The following is a 26,808-nucleotide window of genomic DNA, read 5'->3' on the forward strand; positions in this document are numbered from 1 at the left end:
AATTGTCACATCATTACTTTTAATTTTAATTTTAATGTGGACTATGTTACTTATCAATAATTGTATCAAATTGTTGGAGAATGGAACGTTGCTTTTTTCTTTTTAATTACCGTTGCCTTTTTTTCTTCTTGTTTTTAACGTTATTGCAATGTTTTTTTTTCTCTCTCTCTCTTAAAGAACGTTACTTTTTTCAATTCTACATTACTTTCATTGCAGTTTTATCTACTTGTAACGTTATACATTATTATTAAGAGTAAATTACTATTTTAACCTTTCAAAATACAACGCGTTTTTACATCAAGGAAAATTCAAATAAATCTTTAAAATATCTAATTATTTTATTTAAGTTGTTAAATTTAACATTATATTATCATTTTTATTCTTAAACATATATTAATATTATTATTTAATCAGTCTAATATTATTATCTAATGATAAAAATTATGGTACTAAGTTCGAACCTTATAACATCATTATAATTCTTACATATAAAAACATATTATTATTTAAATAAAACATTTTTATTCTTATTTTTGGGCCAACGTAATTGATGGATTATACTTTTGTGGATTAATATAATTGGACTATACACTTTCATGAACTAAAATAGTAGTTTACTCGTGTTGTTACTTTAATATATTATTTTGTATTATTTTAAAACTTATTAACTTTAATCTCCATTATTCTTTATAATATTTAATTTGAAAGTAATTATTTTATTTTATGAAAATGTAGTACATATTCATTTATTATTTAACAATTGACATATAAATATACCAAATTAAAATTAAGATGAATAATAAAAAAAATGAAATATATTATCGGATGCATTGAGAGACCTTAACAAGTTTCTTGGTTAAATAAAAAAAATGATTGAATTAGTTAAAATGAAAAAATTATAAAACATTATAGAAAATATGTGAAATGTTAATAAAATTTAGAAAGGCTCTTATATTTATTGAATGATTTTAATTTTTATGTATTGTAAGTTAAAAAAATTTACACTCTCAAATAATCAGAATTCACAATAAATATAAATTTTGAAATTAATAAAGGTTAAAAATATTTTTTCGTTCTCATAAATATGTAATAATTTGTTTTTCGATTCTTATTTTTAATACATTGACTTTTGGTTTTTTTTTTTTTCCAGGTGTCAAATTTTATCGTGTCGCAAATTCTACTAATTCAATTTAAGGTGACATCTAATCACTAGGCACATGATTGTTAAATTAGATTAACAAAGATAAAATGTAACATATCTTAAAAACGATGGATCAAAGACTGATATTTAAAAATGAACGAGTAAAAATAAACTCTAGATATTTATAAAAACTAAAAAATGTTTAACAGATAAACTTAACATATATATGTATATCTTAGTTGTAACTCTTTATACCAAATTCGACTTTTATCGATAAAAAAACATTAAAAAAAAATTGGCATAACCCTAGAATTTTATGTTGGACTTTGGGGTGTACTCTGTACTAAGGTTTTATGTTGTTTACAACTCATCTTCCGAACCATTTTTCTGTTTACATCTGTAAAAAAAATTTAAATAAATTATTTATTTAATTTTATTATTTTAAAGTTTTAAACAATGGGAGGATTTTTGGGTAAAAAACTTTGGGAGGATGTATCATTTTTGTTAATGTTTTTGTCTGTCTTTTGACAGCAAATGCTTTCCTTTCCTTATGGAATTGCTTTGTTTGAGACAATGCTCACATCACAGCCCACAGACTTAGCCTTTGTGGTGGGCCCATCCAATCAAATATCATAGTTCATCCCACAAATGAATCAAAAATATTGTTACAACTTTTCCTACCCTTTTGTCATCTTCACTTGGTCCCCATCCTACAACCCATAATAACATAATTGTTCAACCACTATGCTTAAATCAATCCTTCAATTCTAGACAAAAACCAAATCATCTAATTAGGAAAAACTTAGTCATAATAAAAGTTCACCCAACTTTTACTTGATATGCATGCAACTTTCTTTATAAAGTTGTGAAAGTAACTATTTGTCCCATCGCTTACAAATACAAGTTATTTTATTGACGAACTAGTCATATATGTAAACGTAATGGAGGCTATCAAAACGTTTTGCAAACATATAAATAAGAATAGTAGAAGTAATAAATTACTGCATGTTTTTATTGCCCAATTTCATGGTTTGGCAGTTGATATTATTATTTACAAATCAAGTATTTGGTCTGTATGAAAACATTTTGTAACAACATGCACACATATTAAGGAAATTATTAAATTTAATTAGAAAAATGAAACTATTAAATATTAATAGTTTATTAGTTAGTGAAAAAGAAGCCACGTGAAAAGAAAAATATATTTATTACATGTTAAAATTCCAAGTCTAATAGTGTGTTTGAATATGATTTTACGATCACTTTTATTCATGAATTAACGTCAAATTATTACAATTGATGTGGAAGTTACACATACTAGCTTTTGAAAATTCACGTCAATTTGAATTTAAAATGAATTTCAAATCTGCTGTAAATATATTTATTACTCATAAGAAGTACTGTATGTTTTAGATGTTAGGATTTGGTTCTTTTAAAGTACTTACTGATTTTTTAAAGAAAAGAAGTGTAAAACTGATATTGTATTCAATTGAAAAATGACTTAACAGAAGATGGTACATGTATGAACACATGGCCTAACTAATGCCAAATGGTATAATAGATCATCAATAATAATAAATGCGATAATAAAAAATTGAATCTGTAATAATACAATAATAGTGACAGTTGATTGAAGAAATAACGGTTGACATTATAGTAAAATACATGCTGAATAATTTATGAAATTGCAAAAATCTCAACACTTGAGAAGAAAAAAAATCCCAAAATATTAGATTATATTTTCATCAACCTGAATTTCTATCATACTCAAACATTTTAGAAGTATTTATTTTTCTTTAATAAACACCATCATTCCAAAAATCCCAAGTTGTTGAACATGAACAAAAGAAAGCAGGCTCAAGGCCCAAAACATGATACTGTATATATTATGAAAAAGGAAAAAAGAAAAAGAAACACAGATCGATGATGATGCTGTACGGTACTCTTGATCGTGTGAAATAGACGAAAGCGAAATCATAAATGATTTGGCCCCATCAACTATAGTATTCGCCATGTGAAAATGGGACCACAATACCACTCGTGATTACACACAACATGAACCTTTTGCTAGATGAAAAATCCTCTTTCACAAACATTGCCATCCAAAACAATGAAATAAGACTAAGACAAAAAAAAGGTTCATGTAGCAGTTAACATAGGACTGTGAGTACAAAGTTAAGATTCCATGTTACCTATAACAGATCAACAAGTACACAAGAAGAGAGAACAACACTCAGCAGTGCATTATTTCATCATTTCATTACTCATATCAGTTTTTGGTCTAAAATCTAAGTCACCTCAAAGTATTCAATTCCCTTGAACAACCAAAGGTTCAGAAGAAAGCCCTGCTACCATAAAACACCCTAGAGTTACTGCTCTTTGGTGTCTGCAACTTCTGTTCAGAGCTTGAGTTTCCTGAACTAGTTGGTCCACTTTCAAAGTCCATAGGAAGCTTCATTTTCGCCAATGACTCGGTGAATTGTTGCATGCTTTTCATGTACATGTCTACAAAATCCTGCTGCACCACATTTGGTTCTGGCTCAATGTTCACAGTTAAAACAGGCTTAGGAAATGGCTCATTCAGCACCCCATTTGAGGAATCACTCTCACCCTCTTTGGCATCCCCATTTTTCTCCTTGATGCTAGAAACTTGTTCCTGATTGGGAGACTTGGAAGCAGCAGCATCCGATGAGTCTGTGCTTGCAGCCACTGAAGGAGATGAGACCCCATTTGTTGACACACTGCTAGGTGGAGAATCAGCCTTAGGATTAGGAGGTTGGACAGATTCAACACTGCATGCAGAGAAGCTCTCCACAAGTTGAACACCTGCTTCAGAACTCAGATTCTCAGTATCAGTAGTGTTCAAGCTATCAGAACCCTGGCTCTCCTCACATGGAATGCCAAAATATTCCGAAACCATCAGGCGGTCTTCGGTTACAATTTTCGGATCCGGGAATTCGATTTTGTCCAAATCTCTGACCAGTGATTCGCATGATTCGGATTCCTTATCGGTAGGCATTGCAGAAATCGCCATAACATCAGGCGAAGCGCCGGTGTAAGCGAGAGACAGTTGAACAAAACCAGCTGGGGAATAGAATAGATCAGTTGAGGAAAGAGAGAACTCTTTCTCTAGCTTGCCATCTTTCACTAGTACTTCAGAAAAAGGCACCAAAGCAAAACCAAGCAACTGATCTTCAAGATAATTCTTCACCCTACTCAGCATCCAAATTTCACATTTGATAGCCGAATCAACCGTCCTAACGTTTAGGCGAAGATTCTCGTTGAAGACAGGGTTTCTTCCTCCTCCATTGATTGTCTTGGTAGAGACAGTATTCTCAGGGTCACTAGTCAAGCAAATCTTAGCATAAACATCTTGCTTGTGGTATATGCATATGTTATGAATGTCTCTTGCCTGATGAATGTAAACATCAACAACACCAATGAAGTCCTCTGGATTGGACACAGCAGCTTCCTTTCCATTGACTTCAATGTCCTTAGACAAAGGACCTGAGCTTTTTGTGAAAATATCAGACCTATACTTCTCAGCTTCACCCAAGACAGAACTCTTGAATGGTGACACAACAGATTGTGGGGACTCCATGATATCACAGCGATTGGGAACCTGACCAAGCACAAAAAACTTCAACAAAATCAAGTCACCCTATGTTAGGCTAAGCTTCAAACTAAGACCACAAATGATTACTTGAACTTCAACCCAATACTCAAACAGGAATTAGATTGAATTTGTAAAAACCAGGAAGGACTCAAATTCACAATCCAAAACCAAAACAACTAAACTCAACTTGAATAAACTGCCTCACAACCTAGGCAGGCTTAAGCAGATCCAAAACAGATAGAAAATTTCTGGTATGTGAATTGTGAATTACATACAAATAAAAAAGAAAGAAAAAGGAAAGGCAAGTTAGGCAACACTCAACTCAACCCCTAAATGTGAAAGAGAAGTAGGAAGCTTCAATTTGATTTCCTCCTAAGCGTTGTTAACTTGCAGAAAAGAAGGCAATTCAGAAACAACAACCTCAGTACAAACCTTAACCTTTACAAGGAATTGAGAATCAAGGTCCACAAAACCCAAGTAGAGTAAAACAAATTCCCAAGAACCAGAACCCCAGCCTCAAAATTGAAACTTTCCACTTTCTAGTGAAATACTAAATTTAAAATATCCAGAACCGGCCAAAACTTAGAAACTATCAAGAAGAATAAAGGGCAGTGCCAGATTTGACCAGATTCCAACAAAGCTACCAGCTATTTCTGCTGTACTATACAGAAACACTCCCACCGGAATCCAAGGGAGGTAAACAGCGAAACCAAAATCAAAACATATAAAACAGAAACACACAAGAATTCAGAGAGAAAACACAAAGATGATCAAGTTGTTCTGGTTTCAGAATTCACATACCTGCCTCAGGCCTTGAGCCAGTTATCCTCCAAAGTCAAAGTGGAATGTGTTGTGTTTGTTGCTCTAGTTCACGATGAAGGACACCTACACCTACTACCCTGTTGGTGATGAGAGGGAACAAAAGCTGAGCACAGCTTGGCTTGTTTTAAAAAGGGAAGGATAACGTGAAAGGAAATAGTATGAACAGTGAAGAAAATAAAAATCTTGAGGGGGTGTTGTAGTGTTGTGACTGGGGGAGGTTCTGTGTTTTGTTGTGTGTATTTGGAGTATGTATGTTATGAGTATATATGATATAAATGATGTGGTACTGTGTATATACAGAGGGCATTTATTATTATTGTGTTGGAAAGAGAAAGGGAGAGGATAAGGTATGGAAATGGAAGAGATGCAGGCAGCAGCCCCAACAGACAGACCAATGAGAGTGAAGTTGTGTGCATTTTGCAGTTGGAAGTGGGGTATGCTGCTTACGACTTTTCTTTGTTCTTTTTCACTCACACAGTCCCCACCCATGACTTTCACTCACTGCACTTCTGTCCTCTTCTTCTATTTTCTTTTTCATTACTGCTTTCACATGATTTTTCAAAAACAATTTATCATAAAATAGTTTCAATTTCATTTATGGTTGACCTTTCCCATGTTATAATTTTTTTTTCATTAACATGTATGTCCACTATTCTAAAATTGTTAATTAAAGATTGAGTTATGTTTAGGAAAGAAACATGATTTTCACCGAAATAAAAATTAAATCTAAAAGTACTAATCAATTTCTCGTGTTCCAAAATAAAACTTATAATTATTAAAGCAAGAAACTTGATACCATATTATAATTTACCAGTGAATTTAACAACTTAACATAGTATGATGAGTCATCACATATATCCTCGTATATATTTTTCTAGTATATAATTAAAAAATTTGACTTAAAGCTTAATTTTTTATATGTATTATCTTGATCAGTAAGAATCAAGTTTGATATAACTAATTACAACAATTAATTGAATTAAATTATCTCGATTCTTAGTATTATATGAAAAACATTTTATTGAGTGATTACATAACTCAATAAAAATAACTAGCCCTTTGATGAGTGATTACAAGTTTGTGAATATGGTTGTTGCAAACTCAAAAAGTTTTAAGAATTCGGAATCCCCTTCTAACCCTATTGGTATTTACTAATGTTATTTTATCTTTTTGGTAGCATCGTGTATTGTGGTGTTATTGAATCTTACCTTCAGAACATATCACGTAGCATGGGAATTGAAATCAAACAATCATGCAACGCAGGACTTCAAAGTTTCATCCTGTTTTGCTTTGAGTGAAGTTCTCTCTCCCAACATGCTACATATCCCTTCCCAAACTTCTACCGAAAATTTTGAATGAAATAAATGTGTATTTATTCAGTTTTATCCGATGTGAAGGAATCTGCCAGGGAAATTCCCTACTCTATCAATGTATATTAATGGCATTCGGATCCCCTCCATTTCTATTAAAAAGAGTGCATCTTCATTAAAAAGATGGAATTGATTTCATTTTCAAAACAATATAAACAAAATTCTTCTGTCATCCTTTTTCCCATTATTGGCTAAAGTTTTCTCTTTCTCTTGCGTCATTTTATGTACAATTTTTAGTCTTCAAATTTTTTCATGAAAAATTTGATCATTATAATTTAAAAATTAAATACTGTTATAATTAATAATCAAAATATTGGAAGAAAAAAAGTGTTAAAGAAAATGTTAGGTAACATTTTTGGAGATGGAAGTATGTGTGGCCTCCCCCTTTGTCTTGTGTTTTTGGATGGATAAGGATGCATTGGAGTACTTTCATGTGCCTTTCTTTCTACTTTTGCTCATCAAATCCCTTTCTTTCATCTTTGAATGCCGTAATTTGCGTACAAAGCTTTCACATATTAGATGCCTAAATGAAAATTATTGACCAATGAAGCTCGTATAAATACTAAACTACTAATTTATTTCAAGATCCTCTTAGGATTGGAAAGGACATGTGGGTACCATGTGAGACTTTTGAATCATGCAATTCGATCTTACATTGCATACATAAAAACAAATGCCATCGTCAATTATTAATACCCAGGTCTATCATTTCTAGAAGGAAAAAAAAAATCTGGAAAGCTACTGATATTCTCTTTCTAAATTTATATATAAGTTCAAATAATTAATTTCAAATAAATTAAGAAACATAACTAAATACATTTAACTAAATAATTAATTTTATCATGGGTTGGTTCCTCCACTGTCTGGCTAAATTTTTTTGGACATATATTCAGTTTCTAAGCATTTGAGTATGTAGGGTGAGATTTTTTAACCGATTTTGTCTAAGTTACTAGCAATAATTTACTTGTGAGAAATCACATATCGTCATCATCAAGGTTATTTCAAACACTGTCCTTGTATGAAATATGTGGTAAATCACTGAGTAATTATTTTTTAAGCGTCGTATCTTATTTTATTGTGGTTATAAAATAGGTACCGTGTTTTTAGTTACTGTAAGTATTCTTTGACTTATTGTATTTGTATATGAGTTAGAGTACCTTTGTACTCCTTTTTAATAAATCTCTTTTGTTTAGTTAAAAAAAAAGGTAATAGAAGATTTGAAACATAATTTACTCATTTTAATGGATAGAGATTATTTCAGGTTTATCATAAGAAATAAATAAATCTAAAAGAGTTTAATAACATTTACATCCGCTTAGAACTGACAAATGAGTCAAGTCAGTCGTCCATGTCAATGTTTATAAATTCGTCAGTTTGCTTCATGCTAAATAAATCTGATTAATTTGAAGTCTAAAAGTTAAATAGATGAAATTCTATTATAAATAATTTATTTTAGAGTTTATGTTGAATATTTTTTAAAAACATTAACACGTGTGCGTTATAAGCTGAGTAAACACAACATGACGAGAAAAAGAAAAGAAATAAAATTCTTTTCAAATTTTTATATGAAGTTATTTTTTATTTATACATTTTTTCACCAAAAAAATATTGTCAACTAATAATAGCAAAATAATTGATTTGAAGATGTAAAGATGAGGGTTTTTATTTATCCACATATTTATGGATATATTAAAGAAAGTGAACTAGTATATATCTAGCAATTAGTTAGTTTTGTTTGGTCTTTGATGGAAAGTGAAAGAGTTGTGTGTGAAAGTAAAGGGTGCGCAAGAGTAATGCGGTTGTTATAATTAAGTTAGTTGAGTGGAAAAAGCTAAGGTGCCTTTCATGGTGGTGTGGTCTCAATGTGGCAACCGCGGTTACAGTCACCAAACCATTCACTTTTACAATACACTAACATCGCTGTATTGGTTTATCATTTTATAAGATTTTAAAAGATTTTTTTTTAGTAAAAAAATTTATTGGTATTTAATAGAATTTTATGTCACTTAAAAATAATATAATAGTATTTAATCTGGATTTTTAAGGTTTTTTAAAGAGTCCATTTAAATTCATTAGTATTCATTTAAGACTTTTTACAAATTAAAAAAATTCATAAGTATTCAAAAATATATGGATTTTAAAAGATTGTTGTATTAGAGAGCTTTTGAAAGACTTTTTAGTGGTATCTATAAATACCAAATTCATAAAACAATCATATCTAAATTCATCAGATTTTGAAGGATTGTTTAAAATGACTTTTTAAGTGTTTCAATAATTTTCAAGTGAGTTTTTCATTTTTTTTCTATGCTCATGTCACTACTGCTTATATATAATATTGTACTAGTATTCTCATTTCATTCCCCTATTTGGTGAAATTCCTATACATAAATAATGGTGTCATTGACTTGTTCTATTTTTCTCTCTGTCCTCTTTAATTGACTTGCTCTATTTTGTTTTATTTAGTCGATTTTGTTCTTCATATATATAACATCACTTGAAATTTCAACTTTTAAGTAGTAATTTTTTTTATAACACGCGTCAAAAAAAGAGAAAGATAAAAGTTAAAATTGATATTATAATATTTATAATCAATCGTAAATCTTCATGATCTTGTAATCAATTTAGATTTATTAGAACAAATACATATATATATATATATATATATATATATATATATGAGGAGGCTTCAAACGACACCGGTGTAACTTTTACTAAGTGTTACACCGCTTAATAACTTTATATTAAATGTGAATTTTGAAAATCTAACCGTTAGATTGAAAGTTCATATCTCTTAGATCATATATGTCAAAATTTGTTAAAATTGAACAACAACTTGAAGGTAATCAAAGTGTTCATATTTTAGTATATTTTGAAATGTATATATTATGTCAATTTTATTTTATGAGGAGGGTTCAAACGACACCGGTGTAACTTTTACTAAGTGTTACACCGCTTAATAACTTTATATTAAATGTGAATTTTGAAAATCCAACCATTAGATTGAAAGTTCATATCTCTTAAATCATATATGTCAAATTTTATATTAATCTAAGATGATTTGATACTTCATTCTCATAAAATAAAATTGACGTAATATATACATTTCAAAATATACTAAAATATGAACACTTTGATTACCTTCAAGTTGTTGTTCAATTTTAACAAAATTTGACATATATGATCTAAGAGATATGAACTTTCAATCCAACAGTTGGATTTTCAAAATTCACATTTAATATAAAGTTATTGAGCGGTGTAACACTTAGTTAAAGTTACACCGGTGTCGTTTGAACCCTCCTCATATATATATATAAGATGAATTTGCGTTAGGGTTTCCGTAAGTAGAATGAGATAAGAATGGATCTTAGTTGGGGGAAGAATCCTCTCAGCACAAAAACTGTGATCTCTCTCCCTTCCTTGAATTTGTTACCCTTATCATTTCTTCTTTTATGACTCGACAATTATTTTATTTATTTTCTTACTAAGAATTTTTTTTATTTTTATATTTTGAAATTATGATTTTTTATATTTTAAAAAAGAAAATTAACACAAGACATTACAGTATCTTAGAATTTAATACTAGACATATTTTTTCACAAGTGAATAATTGAAAGCAATTACAAAATTTTAAAAATTATTTTGTATCTGTAACAAATTTTATATATATTTTTTCCTAATTGATGTTTGTAAATTTCGAAAATATTTTAAATGAATAAAAGTGTATGAAAGAAAAACTTTCACTCAAATACCAATATAAAATGCAGGGACATATTTAGTTATAGGAGAGTAGGGTAGCTATCCTACTATTTTTTTTAATCATTTATAAATAAAATATTTTAAATCAAAAATTATAAAAAATTTGAAATGTTGTTTAGAATAATTTTTAGCATGTGCAATACTACATGACTTTCTTCGTAAAAAATGTCATTCTAATGAATTTCTAATTGGAGTAGTGGACGAACCTTCATCTTGAATATTATCAGTTAATGAAAACCATAATTCTAAGCTTATTATTAAAACCTTGGAGCAAAACCAAAAAGATGATGCTTTGAGGACTAATATAACTATGAATATATAGGTGAATGTTATTTAAAAGGACATGATACTGCGGAGAATTATTATTATTATTATTTGTCTAAATATTGTTGTTTTTTTTTATTATTTTTGTCTCTTTCACTCTTTTTAAATTTAAATGTATGAAAAAAAATCTTAAACTTTTATCATATGTTAAAAATCTACGAAATTATGCAAAGTTTACAAAGTTTCGCATAATCCATTAAAATCTTAACTTAAAAGTCTTGCAAAATCTATTAAAATTCTGATTTAAAGTCTTGCAGATCTTACAAACTCTTAAAAATCATGAAAATTCTGTAAAATCTTTTAAAGTTCATAAGATTTTTTACAACTAAAAAAATTCTTTAAAATCCTAATCTAATACATCCTCCTAAATTGCTGACTCATCTTATCTACAAATGCATTAATTAATATCGGCTAATGAAAACCACAACTCAACCATAAAATCAAAAATATGTTTTAAAACTTCAAATTTAAAATAATTTTATTTATTTTTGTCAAATTTAAAATTATTTTTTAATCTTATAATTTTTAAAATTTTAATTTTAATTTCTCAAATCACTGATAATAAATCTAAAAATAATAAATTAAGATAATTATACAATATTAACTAGATTTAATATTATGTTTTTATTAATAAATATATTATTAAATATATTTTACGTGACAATATTTAATAAAATTTCTAAAATAAATGAGTATAAAAAATAAAATAATTTTATTTAAAATTGTAGAAATTAAAAAGATTAATTATTAATTTAAAGAATTAAAAATAAATTTATTTTAAATTTGATAAATTAAAAATATATTTAAATATAAAATTACATTAACAGTGAGAGATTGAAGTAATATATACAAAATTTAGATACATCATTATAATTTTGATAAATTAAAAAATAAAATAAGATCAAATTAATAAAACTTAATTATTTCAAATATTAGTTATATATTATATATTTTTTCAATATATACAGCTTTTTAATTTTATTAAAGCTACCTATAAATATTTTATTATCGACGAACCTAAAGTTTAAACTTTAATAGTTTTACTCATTTATAATATATGGACACACTCATTTATCTCAAGTAAATGGATGCCTTCCAACTCCTTTTACCTTTACGGCACAGAAAAACTAAATCAAGGGCTATATAAAAAAATAAAAAAAAAGAGTAAACAAATGATGAAATAATAAGAAAAAAATTAGAGAGATATAAATTAAGATGATGGAGGTGGAAGGATCCGAATCCTAAATATATATATATATATATATATATATACTTTTTTTTTCTTTCTCCATATATCTCTTCCTATCAAATCATATCATATAATTTACAATACGAATTCAGATTCTCTAACTTTGAAACATCAAAGTTATGGTAACTTAATACATTTAAATCGTTAGATTTATAAAAATAAATTAGATTGTGACACGTGTATAATATATATTTTGACTTAAATGTACATGTGTTACAATCTGATCTATTATTACAAATTCAACGGTTTAAATGCATTAAGTTACCATAATTTTTTCTCTATAAAGTCAGAAGATTCATTTTCTCTACAATACCAATGTTTTTCTTACTCCTTTCAAGGTGGTCTAATAACACGAATGTTAGAAAACAAAATTAAGTAAATATAATATTGTTCCAATTTGTGTAAATATAAAATAAATTATAATTCAAATATTAAATATGTATTTTTTAGTGGACAGTATTTGTAGTATAGCATATGTATTTTTTCTATTAAAAATAAAAGTAAAATATAAAATCAATTTCTCTTTCATTAAATACTTCACTATAAAAAAAAACATTTAAATGTTGTTTGCATAGTTTTCATCTACTAGTAATTAGAATTCTCAACTCTCTTAATGATGTTACTCTTAACAATGCAATGTACAATTGATAGTGAGTTATAAAATATAGATAATGGTTATGTGATTATCATTTGAGATTTTATAGTATTTTACAAATCATTCAATGGTGTTGATTAATGATTGATTAAAATATACTTTTTTTATCTAGTTATTTTATTATTAAAATTTATTTTGATTCATAAATTTTAAAATTTGAATTAATTTTATCCTTTTAATTTAAAACATTATCATTATTTTTTATTTTAAGATATAAGATACAATTTTAAACACTTTTTATTATTAATATAAGATACGATTTTCATTAAATTTAACTACACAAAAATAATGAAACTTAAAAAATGTTCCAACCATAAAAAGTAATAAAATGAAAAAACAATATGAAAAGCTACTTAATTTGATAATGTTAAATGTCATATGAACATAGATTAATTTATATATATAGTAATTTTATTAACTTTTATAATAATGATATTGAAAATATACTTTTTCTTTGATTAATCAACCATATATATAAATTTAACCATTGTAAAATTGAAATATTTTATCCTTATAATGTGCAAAAGATGGGGAAAAAATACAAGAAGTATACGGTATACCCATTCCCCATATATATAAAATCATAATAATCACAACAAAAGCTCAATTTAAATAAAATGATTATTTTTTAAGCAATGATTAGTCTTTACTCTTTAGGAAAGTAAAAAGGATAATTTGGTCATTTCAGTGGCTATTATCCTTTTGCAACGGTCATCTAAACCATCCCCTCTATTCAAAAACTTGCTTCTCTTCTCTGTCTTCCCTCTATCCAACGTTTGAATCCAAAACTTTCATTCTTTTGCATTTCTCTCTCTCACTCTCTCTGTTTATAGCTTCATTGCTTGATTCTTTACTTGCTCAGCAAAACCATAACCATGAGGCAAATCAGTAATGCAGAAACTGCAGAGGCTCGTTTCTCAACCACCATTTCCTCTTCATCTCTCAGAAACCTTCTTCCCAGATCACTCTCTTCCAAGCACAAACCCACTCCAAACCCTAAAATCCCAAATTCAGATGCAGAGAACACTCCCCCCACCCATCCCAACATCCAGAACAACCGTGAACAATCCTTGTCTTCCTCAGCCAACCAATCACACTCCAAAACCTCAATTTCTCAGAATAACCTCGACCAATCGAAATCCCCTCTCAAATCCGACCCATCAGTCAAGGCAAGTGAAAATTTTGGTCTTTCCTTGGTTTTTTTTTTGAACAGTGAAGTTGTAATCTGTGAGTCTATAAATGGGTATGTACCAAAATATCTGTTTCTTTTTTTCTATTTTGCTTATAATATAGTTTTGGAACAGGTTGTGGTGCGAATCAGACCTACCAATAACAATGGAATAGAGGTAGATCGAACCGTTAAGAAGGTTTCTTCGAATACCTTGTGGGTTGGGGATAGGCAATTTACCTTTGATTCAGTCTTTGATTCGAACACCAATCAGGTAAAAAACTTCATTGTGATGTTTGTGATTTATCTATTTTTTTTTTAATCTTTCGTTAATTTTCCATCATAGGATTAAGGTAATTACTTACTTTTTATATGACTTGCTTGTTATACATGAAACAACTAGTATTTTTTATCTTTGAATAATTTTCCATGATAGGATTATGTATTTACTATTTATATGACTTGCTTTTATGAATGAAACATCTAGTAGTTCATTTTCCTTGCTGCCTTGTTGTTGCATGACACTCATAAGACAAGATAAGTGTGATTTATATAATCTTTTGTTTGTTCAGGAAGATATTTTTCAGTCAGTTGGTGTCCCTTTGGTTAAAAATGCTTTAGCTGGTTACAACACTTCAATTCTGTCATATGGCCAGGTACTACTTGATGTTTAATATATATTTTAACCTTTTAATATATACTTGATATTTAATGTATAGCATTCTTGATGGATAATTGATTGTTGAGGACTTTTCTTTAATTTTCTTTTAATTCTTTGCTAGTCTGGAAGTGGAAAGACTTATACCATGTGGGGTCCCCCAAGTGCCATGTTTGAGGAGCTCTCGCCCCAAAGTCACAAGGGAATTGTTCCTAGGATCTTTCAAATGTTGTTTTCTGAGCTTGACAAAGTAAGTTGTACTTCCCACGTTTACCACTATATCTGTTTATATCTTTTGACACTGACTATTTTTTATTTTCAATTACTGTATTAGGAGCAGCATGTGTCTGAGGGGAAACTATTTAACTACCAATGTCGATGTTCTTTCCTTGAGGTAATAGTTTATAAAACTTCCCGTTTTGGCTTCTTTGCTTATATGATAACGATCTTGTTTTTTTTCTTTGTGGTTTGAAACAGATATACAATGAACAAATTGGGGATTTACTTGATCCAACCCAGCGGAACCTTGAGGCATGTCCTTTTGTGCTACCATTTACCATAAACCATTATTGACTAGTACACTTGTTTTACAATCATGCTTAATGTGGCCGGTCCAAATTATTGCAGATTAAAGATGATTCAAAAAATGCATTCTATTTAGATAATCTGACTGAGGAATATGTCACTAGCTATGATGACGTGACACAATTTCTGATTAAGGTAGGACTAGGGAAGAATCAAAGCAATTATATTGTTGAAAAATAGATGTTACATTTAGCTAATTAGGTCTTTATATGCTGCAGGGCCTTTCAAGCAGAAAAGTTGGAGCAACAAGCTTAAATTCTAAGAGCTCTAGATCACATATCATTTTCACTTTTGTGATTGAATCTTGGTGCAAGGTATTGTCACTATAATTGTATTTGGCATGACTAAATATGGAAAACTAACGTGTTTTTTTCTTATTTAAGATTGAGACAGATTTATACTGTTAATTTTCTCTGTTAGTTAATTGCTACATCTGGTTTTCTTTGACTGCTGCTGCAGGGAATATCATCAACCGGTTTCAGTAGTTCAAAATCTAGCAGAATTAGCCTTATCGATCTTGCTGGACCGGACAGGAACAAAGTTGAGGATGCAGGCAAGCAATGTCTGAAAGAAAGCAAAAATGTAAAGAAGTCCTTATCTCGGTTAGGGTAAGATGCCAAGTCATAATAGCTGAATTACATTTGCCTGAAGTTGATGGTTTTTCAGTTATCCCATTATATATTAAAACTGTCCAGGCAACACATACGTGGCTTCTTCTCTTGATTTCCATTCCCACCTCTTGATATTAAATATTTTTTATTTGTTACTTGTGACTTTAACTGTTAATTGCAAAAAAAGAAGAAAAAAAAATTCTCTTCTGTGCAAAATGCACAGGATCGCATCAGGTGTTGGTTGAAATCAATATCTTGGTCTTATTTATTTATTTAATGGGTGAATGTATCTCGTCCTTATTTTACTTCTTTGTAACCACTGATTTATTTCACTGCTGTAGGCACGTAGTAGATGCCCTGACTAAAGAAACTCACTCGGGAAAAGCAGAAGAAATTTTAAACAGGAATTCCTGTTTAACCCGTTTACTACAAGAATCACTTGGTGGAAATGCCAAACTCTCCGTAATCTGTTCCATCTCCCCTGATAACAGGTATTTACCTGAACCAAGGAGCATTACGTATTAATATGTATGCCTAACATCGTAGCATATATTTTGTTTCTTGCGGTAAAGATTGTATTTGTTGATTGTAGGAATAATGGTGAAACACTGCGCACACTCAGGTTTGGACAGCGAATAAGAAACATTAAAAATGAACCTGTTATCAATGAAATAAAGGAGGATGATGTTAACGATTTAAGTGATCAAATCCGGCAACTGAAGGTATTATTTATCTCCAGGACTTCAGTGGAATAGTTGTTAAATGTTTGTTGCAGAATGATCTGACATGATAGAATTACGTGTGTTTGCTTTGGTGCAGGAAGAACTCATTAGAGCAAAGGCTGAGGTTCATAGCTCAGGTGGGAGTAAAAATGGATACTCTCAAGTACGTAATGTACGGGACAGCCTTAATCAGTTGCGAGTCAGCTTAAACCGCTCTCTACTCCTGCCTCGCATTGATAATGACAATGATGAAGAGGTAAATGTGGATGAGGAAGACATAAGGCAATTACGCCTGCAGATTGATGAACTGTATCATTCGTGTGATGGGAATCCTACAAACGTATCTGTCAGTGAAGATTGTGACCAGTATTATTCAGTTGCAGAAAATTGTGATACAGATATGACTAGTGGTGATGAAATAGAAAAGGAGGAAGTATGTTTTGGAGAAACACTCAGTAAGCTTTGTCCTGAGGAAAGTGAGGGGTCAACAGCCTCCTTGTATACATCAGTAGATGAATTTGCATGCACAGGTAATGCCTCAAGGACAATTAAATCTTCATTCAGAGATAGCATTTCAGTTAGTTCATGTAGTCGATCTCCAATACTTGAGGAACCACAGTTGTCCGAGTCCCCCAAAATCAGGAATGTCCAGAGGAAAAGTGTGGCTTATTCACCAAGTTGTCTTGGAAGTTGGAACAATGTGGTAGAGGAAACTTTGAGATCCAGTAAAGATATATTAGGACAATCAATTAAAGAGGGAGAGCAGCTGCGATCATCACTACGGTCAAGCAAGGTTTTTCCAGGTCCTACTGAATCCTTGGAGGCAAGCCTTCAGAGGGGATTGCAGATAATTGATTATCACCAGAGAAACTCAGCATTAAACAAATCTTCATCTTCATTCTCTTTTGGGAACTTAACCTTGACACCTTGTCCAGAAATAGACAAGGGTGATTCTTGCGATCAAATAATGCAACAGAAGAAATATTGTGTCGATGAAAGAACTGCAACTTTGCTTTGTGAAGCTTGCCGTAAAAGAGTATATGATCAGGATTCTAGTGAGGTTCGAGATAGCTTAAAGTCATGCATTCAAACAGCTGAAGCAGGAAATTCGGACGGACTGACAGATAAGGCTCAAAAAGTATGTTTTGAGGATGATTTCCATAAGTTGTGATTATTTTTCTCGTAAAACTCATTTATCTTATCTCATTATATGTTTTTCTTTTTGCTTCAAGGATTTACAGAGTATAATGGAAAAGGCAATCATGAGAGAAAAGGAGCTAGAGAATGTTTGCAAGGAGCAAGCTTCTAGAATTGAAGAACTAAATCAATTGGTATAAGGAGTCATGTTCTCATAAATTATATTTGTGCTGTGAATTTGTTGGGATACAAACAAAGTCCCATATCGATAAAATAAGACAAGAAATAACAACTTATATAACACAAACATACTTCAATGATAAAGAGGCCTTTTGGGTGATGACTAAAAGCAAAACCGTGAGGGCTTAGGCCCAAAACGGATAATATATCATCATTGTAACCTTATAAAAATAATTCTTATAAAATATTCCTCAAACAAATACAATAAAATAACCCATCAGAATTTTACTTTACTGACAATTTTGTTCGGGTTGTTCAGGTGGAGAAATTGAAAGGAGAAAAAGAACTAAAATCCTCCATCATTGTGTGTGATCAAGAAAGCAACAAACAGACCAGACATGTAGAAGAGTATAACTCATTGAAAGATGAAGACAAGGTCTACTGTTGGTTTTTAATTTACACTATAAAAATGTTCTATCCATTTGAAGCTTTGGAACTCACCCCCTTGTGTACCTTTTATGCCGTTTGCAGCTTCTAATAAAGGGTACTTCCTCAGTCAGACATTTACCAGATCTTATAGAGGAAAAGTGTGAAATTAAAGAAGTTCGGGAAGAAGTAACTCAAAGAGACAGCTCTTTTGATGCAGTCGAGAAGGAAGATCTCCTCAAAGAAATTCAGAATCTAAGAAGCAAGCTGCTAGTACACAGCGATGCACCAGTTAAGAAGTCCACTGACAAGCTAAGGTCTTCCTTATCATTAATGTCAAGATCCATTCAACTGCGTAAAAGCAGTCTATTTTCTCGTGATAATGGTGGAGATGAGCTAGAGAAAGAGAGACAGAGATGGACAGAAATGGAAAGTGAGTGGATTTGTCTTACTGATGAACTAAGAGTTGATCTTGAGTCCAACCGCCAGCGGGCAGAGAGGTTGGAGATGGAACTGAGTCTAGAGAAGAAGTGCACAGAAGAGTTAGATGATGCACTAAAAAGAGCGGTTCTTGGACATGCTAGAATGGTGGAGCACTATGCTGACCTCCAAGACAAATATAATGATTTGGTTGCTAAGCACAATGCTATAATGGAAGGCATAGCAGAGGTGAAGAAGGCAGCGGCAAAGGCTGGAAAAAAGGGTCATGCTCGTTTCGCCAAAGCTCTTGCTGCCGAACTTTCTGCACTAAGGGTGGAGAGAGAAAGGGAAGCAAAATTCTTGAAAAAGGAGAACATGAATCTCAAGATTCAACTTAGAGAAACTGCAGAAGCTGTTCATGCTGCTGGAGAACTACTTGTTAGATTAAGAGAAGCTGAGCATGCAGCGTCCATTGCAGAGGTAAAAACCCCATCATTTCTTTCAAATGCATCAGATTATGAATTCTAATTTGGTACAGTACCTTGATAAGTTCAAGTAGTTTAAGGCAACTTTAGGGGTAGAAAGTTTATTAATTTGGTGCACTAACATATTGGAGGGAAACTGCGGCATTAAAATTGGAATTTATTCTGCTAATTTCTTTGACCCTCCCTTGCATCAACAAAGAATTTAGAAGATATGATAGGAATTGTGGAAAACAAGTATGTGATGATCCATTTCGGTCGTTTCCAATTTTTTTCTTGATTTATATTTCTTTATACAGGAGAATTTCACAAAAGTGCAACACGATAATGAAAAGCTAAAAAAGCAAATGGACAAGATCAAAAGAAAGCACAAGATGGAGATGATTACCATGAAGCAGTACCTTGCAGAGAGCAAATTACCCGAGTCGGCACTGCAGCCACTATATAGAGAGGATTCTGATGTGGTTCACAAGGATTCAACTTCCCATCCAGATGACGATCAAGCATGGAGAGTAGAGTTTGGAGCAATCTATCAGCAACATTATTAATTCGTCAGTGGTTGGATTGATTAACAGATTATGTAGCACCAGATCCTTCTTGGATCAATAAGTATTCATACACCCATTTATATTCTTTGTATTGTTTTAAAAAATTCATTGTATTTTTTATGCTGTGTGGATCATGTTTGTGGCACTCCAATTCTTAGTTTGTACTGATAGTAGGCAACAGTAATAACATTGAATTATTTGTTCTTTACCGCTTGAATTGTTTGAATTATTTGAGGAAATATTGTTTAGAACGGATACAGACAACTAACAAATAAAAAAATGCACCTGACACATGAATATCAGAATATGGTAAATTCAAGCGGTAAAGATTTGTTCTTTACGGCTGTCAACCATTGTCTCAAGACGTTAAGGATACAAAAAAAAACTGAATATTTATTATATTGAGAGTGTATAAATCATTTGATATACATTTTTTAAAATAGTTTTTTAAATGTACTGGATAAAATATGTTTAATATTTTTTAACTAATGTCTTGTAAGTTAATAAAAGTGATAAAAACAAACAACATGAATGAGATATAAAATAAACAAAAATATAAATCTCCAACTACGATTAATATATAAGTTCAAAAGTCAAAGATATTGTAAATCAATAAAAATTCAAAACAATTCTCATTAAAAAAAAAAACACTTTTCCTTATTCATATGAAGTATTCAACTATTCATGTTCATCAATTTAAGATTGTGTGCGGATTAAATGTAAAAAGAATGAAGGAATTTTTTTTGAAATGAAGGAATTATTCAACCATTATTTTATAACTTGATTAAGATTAAATTACTAACATTTGTATATATTAAACTAAAAGCAATTTTAAAATATCACGTGTTGCTTAAATTTTTCTGAAAAAAAAATCCTTTTAAAAGTGAAAAGGGGGAAAAGATGTTCAGATATAATATTTCATTTTTGTTTGACTAATTGCGCTTTGTGCAGGGTTTTACGGTTAAAAGAGTAAAAACAGTGGGAGTCGTCAAAACGACGTCGTGGAAGAAGTTAGAAAGGGATAACACGACTCACTCGCAGACACAACAGAATTGAGAAGCGAAAAACGCGAAGAAGAGAAAGAAGAGGCTCAAGTTCAACATCTTCTATGGCGACGCCGGATTCCGACGCTACGTCTCAGCCTCAAGATTCCGATTCCGTTTCCAATTCTAATCCTCCCAACGCCCTTGTCCCCGCCGCTCCCGCCGTTTGCCTCCTCCGCTTCGCCACCGACTCTGCCGGCGGCGCTCTCATGGGCTCCGTCTTCGGATACGGTCTTCCTCTTCTCTCCCTATTTTCTCATTAAGCCGTCGTTTCATCAACTATTAAGCCTAATTTCTTCGTTCAGCTTTTAATCGAATATTCGCTGTTTTTGTCAATAGTGTGTGTCTTGCGGATACAATGCTTTAAATCTTCTTCTTCGTTGTGTGGTGTGGTTCTTGAATTTTCGATTGGTCCGTTTTAGCAGTGATAATACGATTGCTGCTTAGTTCAGTGCAGCTGCGAATAAGTGAATGCGTTTGACTCGGTTTTGGAGGAGAAAGTGTCTGGTGTTAGGTTTAGGTTACATCTAATATATGTAGTTTAGTTTTTGTAATTAATTAGTTTGATTTTCTCAGTAATGTAGGTTAATTATGTTCAGTGTGTATTGGAGTGGAGAAAAAGCTGGCTCGAGGTTTTTGAGTGTGTATTTCAGTGAAAAGAATCTTTGAGAAATTTGACTTTTGATGGCTTAGTTGTCAGTTGATTTTTTCTGATTTTGCTTAAGGATTCTTGTTATGGTGTGTTTCAGGTGCTGGATTGTTTAAGAAGAAAGGTTTCAAAGGATCCTTTGTAGAAGCGGGATCTTATGCAAAGGTGCATTGGAAAACTCACTGGCTTTTCGCTACCTTGGTTTATATCATTTTTTTTTTTTTTTTGTTTTAATTTAGCTCGTTAGTAATATTTTCTTTTTCTTCACTAGACATTTGCAGTTTTGTCCGGAGTTCATAGTTTGGTTGTTTGCATCTTGAAACGACTTAGAGGAAAGGATGATGGTATGGAAATTTAACTATAAAAGGACATTTTTGCTTTTTAGTGATATTAAACTGGTAATATGAATTCTTTCTTCTGCAGTCATTAATGCGGGGGTGGCTGGATGTTGCACTGGCCTTGCTCTAAGTTTTCCAGGTATCTTTTATTTATTTGAAGAAATTGATGAATTTGCCCTTTCCTTGAAACTTGTAAGAAAATGAAGGATAAAGGGCTTCCCAATCTGGCCATTTTGAATAACAAGCCTTGTCATTCTTGATATCTCTTTAAAATCATAATCATATATATCAAAATACAGAGGTATTTTTGTCCATAATCGGTGTGAGGCAATTTTTTGAGGGAGAAGGGAAAATAAGTTTACTGATTCAGAATGTTGAATACCTTTCAATCATTGCTATTGTTAGAATTCATTGCTATTGTAAATTTCATTTTGTGTGCTTTTTTTGTTATTGCGACTTATCCTCTAGTGTTTTCCAGGTGCACCACAAGCTCTTTTGCAAAGCTGCCTCACTTTTGGGGCATTTTCTTTTATTATGGAAGGGCTAAACAAGCAGCAGCCAGCACTTGCACTTCCCATGTCTTGGAAAACAACTGTGCAACACAATGCACGTCCTCCCTTGGCGCTCCCCCTTCAACTCCCTCTCCCAGAGGAACTAAAAGAAGCCTTCTCCTTTTTCTCCGAATCTTTGAAGAAGCGCAGCAAGGGGTCTCGTCCAACATCTCAATAAGAAGTTGGGGTATATCATGATTTTCTAGCATCATGTAGATAAGATGTGCACCCTTCTTTGCCCCCCTTTTTTTAGATTCCTTGTAGCTTTTATCAACATTTCTTTTTGAAGAACTTAAGGGTGACAACAAATTGTCCAAGAACATGGATTGTTTTCATGTAACTGAGTTGCAACATGACATCGTAATTCTATCATGTTCTATCTTGGTGGTTTCTTGAGCTTGGACAGCCTTCTTATGATGATTGATTTAGCTTGACCCATGCCATTCGAAACAGTGATGGTATGAGGTAGCGGCGATTTTTGTTTGGAAGCTAAACTCTGCATAATTAACCTAACATTATTATTAGTTAGAGCAATTAGATCCCAATCCAATACCTACCACGCGGAATGTTTCTGGTAAAGCCTGTGAGCTGTGGCATTTAAGGATCTACAGTTAATGATTCATTTAATTAAAAAATTATGTTTCTGATATTGGTTGGAACTTGGAAGTATACATACTTCAAGAGCATTCAAGCACCGAGTGTACGTTGACATCAGACGCCTCTCGACTTGAATTATTTATTTATACTGACAACAGCTCGTAGCTATAAAACTTGGTACGAATTTAACCTATTCACGCGCTTTAAATGTAGATAATTGAAATATAATTAATATTATCAACTACATGTATTTAACGGAACAGGCTCACTGCTATTCAGTAACCTCTTAAGTTGATTTCTCTTTAAAATCTCACTTGACACTGTCTACTTAAACCTGCTCAACTACTCTAGTGTAGCGGATGCCTATCTATCGTTAGCATCAAGTTTGAATATTACATAAGCTAATGGTAAAATGATATAACGAAAGTGCCATCATGTCAGAGAGTTATTTGAAGTAATTTCTATCAACTTATTTTGAAGACATTTAAAATAAATTGAATTCGAGTCAAATAGTAGGGTGGTCTTCAGTTCTTTTGACTCTATCCGTGGAAATCGGATTCATTCAAGTTACTACAATCGATCTAGTATTAGGGATTTGAGTAATTCATATGAAGTTCAGTTCAAATTTTATTACTGGCATTATAAAAAAGTTACCCGAGTTATTCTCTACTATTAACATATACTACTTAAGTCTTTTCCTGTTTTAAATTCGAATCCAATTAATTATAAATAAATAAAAAAGAATTGAATTATGATTAATCATTCTTGTCTTTTTTTCTCTCTCCAATATTTAAATGAAATTTGTGTAATAAATTAAGGCTAATGATATATATACCTCTTTTTTTTTTTTTTTTATAAGTACACCTCCTTTATTTTTTCAATTTTTTTTTTAAATATTTATAATTTTTTTTATTCTTTAAATTTTTAATTTTATATCTCTAACTTTCAATTTACTATTTTTTCTTTTCACACACCTCCTTCCTTCTCTTCTCCAATTTCTACATCCATCATCTTGTTTTCCTCTTATTCCTCACCTATTTCAGTAGGTAATTTTAGTTCTCTCAATTTTTATATTACTCTCTTATTTTCTCACCTCTTTTACTTTTTCACATACACTCAAATCATAGAACTAGTAGGCGACAATATTGTAGGTACGTGTAGCTTCCTCGACAGTTTCTATCAAACTAGACATACATTTTTTGCTTTCAACACTTCCTTTCCTTTCACCCCTCCAAAAACCTTAACATTAAATTTAGTGTTATGAAAAAGACATTTTCACTATTCTAGAGTACTATGCGAATAGTGAAATCAGTGAGAAAACTGAAAGAGGAAGGGAAAAAAATAATGTAAAACTAGAAGAATTAAAATTACCTACCAAAATAGGTGGGGGTGAAGAAAAATTAAGGAGGTGCATGTGAAAATAAGGGAAAAAGATATGTAAAAAAAGTATTAAATTAAATGTTAGGAGTGTAAAATTTAAAAAGTTAAAAATAATAAAAATTAAGGATATTTTAAGAATTTAATTATTTTTTTTAAAAAGGGTGTGCTTATAAAAAAAAAAAAAAAAAAAAAAAAAAAAAAAAAAAGAGGTGTATATACCATGATCCTAAATTAATTATTGAAATTGGGCCAAAAACAAAAGTGGAGAACTAATCTATTCCGGCCTAGCGTTTGGGGCCACGGATTTGGGCTTCCATGCAAAAATAAAATAAAACAAAAAGGGAGGAAACGGTGCGTTTTAGTAAGAGCAAAGATCTTGAATCTCCGTCTTGCTGAGCGTGGATCTGCGTTAGGGCACCGCAAGCAGCAACAGCATAGTGTGCAAAACCACTTAAGCAAAAGGTTTAATTTATCATCATCGCTCCATTTTCCTCTTCCTTCATCTAATCCTACTTTTTCAGTCACAATGACCTATTCAACTAAATCTCTGCTTTACTTGCGATCATTTTTCATTTCCCTTTTGAGATTCGGAATGCGGCTTATCATCATAAATCGATTAATGAAACTTTTGTTTGCATGTCTATTTTGGTTTTGTGTAGGGTTTCAATGGCTACTGTGCGAAGTCTGAAGATCAAAACAAGTACGTGCAAAAGAATAGTGAAGGAGCTGCATTCTTATGAGAAGGAAGTTGAGAGAGAAGCTGCCAAGACATCTGACATGAAGGAACAAGGAGCTGATCCTTATGATCTCAAACAGCAGGTATACCCAAAATATGTGCCTCTTCACTCAAATTATGTCTTCTTTACTTTTCTCTGTTAAAGAAATGCACAATTGGTTGTACTGATTTGGTTTGGACAGGAAAATGTGTTGGCTGAGTCTAGGATGATGATTCCTGACTGCCGCAAGCGCCTTGAGGCTGCTTTGGCAGACTTGAAAGGAATATTGGTACTATTTCTGTGCTTACTGTATCTCTCAGTTTTCTGTTGTTTTCTGGTGTCATGAACATTTTTAACCATTTTGGCATGCTCAACATTTGACGCCTTGGCTTTATCATTAAATTTCTCTGCTAATTTCATAGACTTAGCTCTTAATTGGTTCAATGGAAGATGGTACCTGTTAATGATTTATGTATTATAACCAGTTGATTGGGATAGGAATATAGTTATCTTACTTGTCCTGACCCTGCTATACAAAATTTAGTTTCCTACAGTTTTACTGCTCTTGGACTAGGTGTCTGTCTCCAGCCAGTCCACCATACTATTTTTTCTCAATTTAATTGCTGTGACCTCCTATTTGTCACTTCCTCTTCTTTATCTAATTATAAGTTTAATGGAAAAATTAATGAATTATTTGAATGGTTGGGGATTGTTGCATCTTGATTTAATCAAAAGTTTAGTAGATGCAAAAGTCAAAAATCGATAACTAAGATCTTTTGCCAAACCAGGGAGGGTGTTGTGGAATACGGTATAGTTGAAACTAAAAAGACTTCTGTAATGGTATTTTTTTTTTGTTTTGTATTTTTGGGGTAAAGAAGCTCAAGCTTTATACTTAAATTTTTTTTATCCTTATAAAGTTAATATAAAATATAATGAGAAAAAAATTGCCACTCTAGGATCATGACTGTAGGGTGAACTGTGTGGATTTTGACTTCAGGCAATCCAGTTCTATCCCCTTATGTTTTGATCCATACCTTTATTATATTTTTTAATTTAAAAGTCATATGAGGTGTTTTCTAATTGGATTGTAATTTTGATTTTATGTTGGATTTCTAATTTTTATTTATTTATTTATTTGCGGCTTTCAGGCTGAGTTGGAAGAGTCGGAAGAGAAGGAAGCCCCTGAAATTGATGAAGCTCGAAACACCATTGAAGAAGTTGAAAAAGTATTTGCAACATCAGAAGCTCAGTAAGGTGTTCTGGTTGGTGCTCTTGCTGGAGGATATTAGGCCTGTATTGTACAATTTCCTGGTCACAAAAAAAATCATACAATCTTCTTTTTGCTTGCGCCCTCTTCCATGTCTAGTTCTAAGCTTCTATAGAACATCTGATAATGAATGAGTGTGACACTGTTTTACAAATCTAATCTTGATAGCATGGTATCATTCTATTAACGTTTTTACAACCAAATTCCTCTGATTTTACGTGGTATGCAGTCTAAAGATCATTAAGTTAGTAATTTCAGCAGTGATTGTGTGTATGAAGATAAAAGGTCTTTTTGCCCATAAGTATTTTTAAGAGAGAAAAAGTAGAAAGGAAAATTAAAATAAGTTTTTCTATAAGTTAAAATTAATTTATGTATGGATTAAAAATAAGATTTCGGA

General features: G+C 31.3%; 4 protein-coding genes across 6 annotated transcripts; 3 read left to right on the forward strand and 1 right to left on the reverse strand.

Moving 5' to 3' along the window:
• Positions 1-3,093: 3,093 nt before the first annotated feature.
• LOC109805999 (Calcium-dependent lipid-binding (CaLB domain) family protein) lies at positions 3,094-5,860 on the reverse strand. Of its 2 annotated transcripts, none has more exons than XM_020368322.3 (2): positions 5,559-5,860; positions 3,094-4,763 (listed from the first exon to the last, which is right to left on the reverse strand). In XM_020368322.3, exon 2 carries the CDS (start codon positions 4,740-4,742, stop codon positions 3,474-3,476), a length of 1,269 nt encoding a protein of 422 aa, XP_020223911.1. In that variant the 5' UTR covers positions 4,743-4,763; positions 5,559-5,860; the 3' UTR covers positions 3,094-3,473. The 2 variants fall into 2 exon arrangements, with proteins under 2 accessions (XP_020223911.1, XP_020223910.1); XM_020368321.3 differs by having other exon boundaries at positions 3,094-4,781.
• Positions 5,861-13,688: 7,828 nt separating this feature from the next.
• On the forward strand, positions 13,689-20,078 carry LOC109806374 (kinesin-like protein KIN-12F). Of its 2 annotated transcripts, none has more exons than XM_020368755.3 (16): positions 13,689-14,102; positions 14,238-14,375; positions 14,674-14,757; positions 14,884-15,009; positions 15,094-15,153; positions 15,237-15,290; positions 15,387-15,479; positions 15,563-15,658; positions 15,804-15,952; positions 16,297-16,446; positions 16,548-16,677; positions 16,775-17,815; positions 17,910-18,008; positions 18,314-18,430; positions 18,526-19,320; positions 19,622-20,078. In XM_020368755.3, exons 1-16 carry the CDS (start codon positions 13,809-13,811, stop codon positions 19,868-19,870), a joined length of 3,675 nt encoding a protein of 1,224 aa, XP_020224344.1. In that variant the 5' UTR covers positions 13,689-13,808; the 3' UTR covers positions 19,871-20,078. The 2 variants fall into 2 exon arrangements, with proteins under 2 accessions (XP_020224344.1, XP_020224345.1); XM_020368756.3 differs by having other exon boundaries at positions 17,919-18,008.
• An 801-nt stretch (positions 20,079-20,879) lies between these two features.
• On the forward strand, positions 20,880-22,847 carry LOC109806065 (mitochondrial import inner membrane translocase subunit TIM22-3). The gene is made up of 5 exons (XM_020368414.3): positions 20,880-21,144; positions 21,663-21,727; positions 21,834-21,906; positions 21,986-22,039; positions 22,379-22,847. The coding sequence occupies exons 1-5, from the start codon at positions 20,979-20,981 to the stop codon at positions 22,627-22,629; spliced, it is 609 nt and encodes a 202-aa protein (XP_020224003.1). The 5' UTR covers positions 20,880-20,978; the 3' UTR covers positions 22,630-22,847.
• Positions 22,848-24,742: 1,895 nt separating this feature from the next.
• On the forward strand, positions 24,743-26,570 carry KIS (tubulin folding cofactor A (KIESEL)). Its single transcript, XM_020368880.3, has 4 exons — positions 24,743-24,890; positions 25,088-25,247; positions 25,347-25,433; positions 26,293-26,570. The coding sequence occupies exons 2-4, from the start codon at positions 25,095-25,097 to the stop codon at positions 26,395-26,397; spliced, it is 345 nt and encodes a 114-aa protein (XP_020224469.1). The 5' UTR covers positions 24,743-24,890; positions 25,088-25,094; the 3' UTR covers positions 26,398-26,570.
• Positions 26,571-26,808: the final 238 nt, after the last annotated feature.

Source organism: Cajanus cajan, chromosome 9, assembly GCF_000230855.2.
Source record: "Cajanus cajan strain Asha chromosome 9, NIPB_CcT2T_4, whole genome shotgun sequence".
Lineage (NCBI taxonomy): Eukaryota > Viridiplantae > Streptophyta > Magnoliopsida > Fabales > Fabaceae > Cajanus > Cajanus cajan.

Coding starts and splice junctions, on each gene's coding strand:
- LOC109805999 (XM_020368322.3), bottom strand. CDS start 4,742: ATGGAGTCCCCACAATCTGTTGTGTCACCATTCAAGAGTTCTGTCTTG.
- LOC109806374 (XM_020368755.3), top strand. CDS start 13,809: ATGAGGCAAATCAGTAATGCAGAAACTGCAGAGGCTCGTTTCTCAACC. Junction 14,103..14,237: donor AATCCGACCCATCAGTCAAG/GCAAGTGAAAAT, acceptor GTTTTGGAACAG/GTTGTGGTGCGAATCAGACC. Junction 19,321..19,621: donor ATGCAGCGTCCATTGCAGAG/GTAAAAACCCCA, acceptor TTCTTTATACAG/GAGAATTTCACAAAAGTGCA.
- LOC109806065 (XM_020368414.3), top strand. CDS start 20,979: ATGGCGACGCCGGATTCCGACGCTACGTCTCAGCCTCAAGATTCCGAT. Junction 21,907..21,985: donor ACTTAGAGGAAAGGATGATG/GTATGGAAATTT, acceptor TTTCTTCTGCAG/TCATTAATGCGGGGGTGGCT. Junction 22,040..22,378: donor CCTTGCTCTAAGTTTTCCAG/GTATCTTTTATT, acceptor AGTGTTTTCCAG/GTGCACCACAAGCTCTTTTG.
- KIS (XM_020368880.3), top strand. CDS start 25,095: ATGGCTACTGTGCGAAGTCTGAAGATCAAAACAAGTACGTGCAAAAGA. Junction 25,248..25,346: donor CTTATGATCTCAAACAGCAG/GTATACCCAAAA, acceptor TGGTTTGGACAG/GAAAATGTGTTGGCTGAGTC. Junction 25,434..26,292: donor CAGACTTGAAAGGAATATTG/GTACTATTTCTG, acceptor TGCGGCTTTCAG/GCTGAGTTGGAAGAGTCGGA.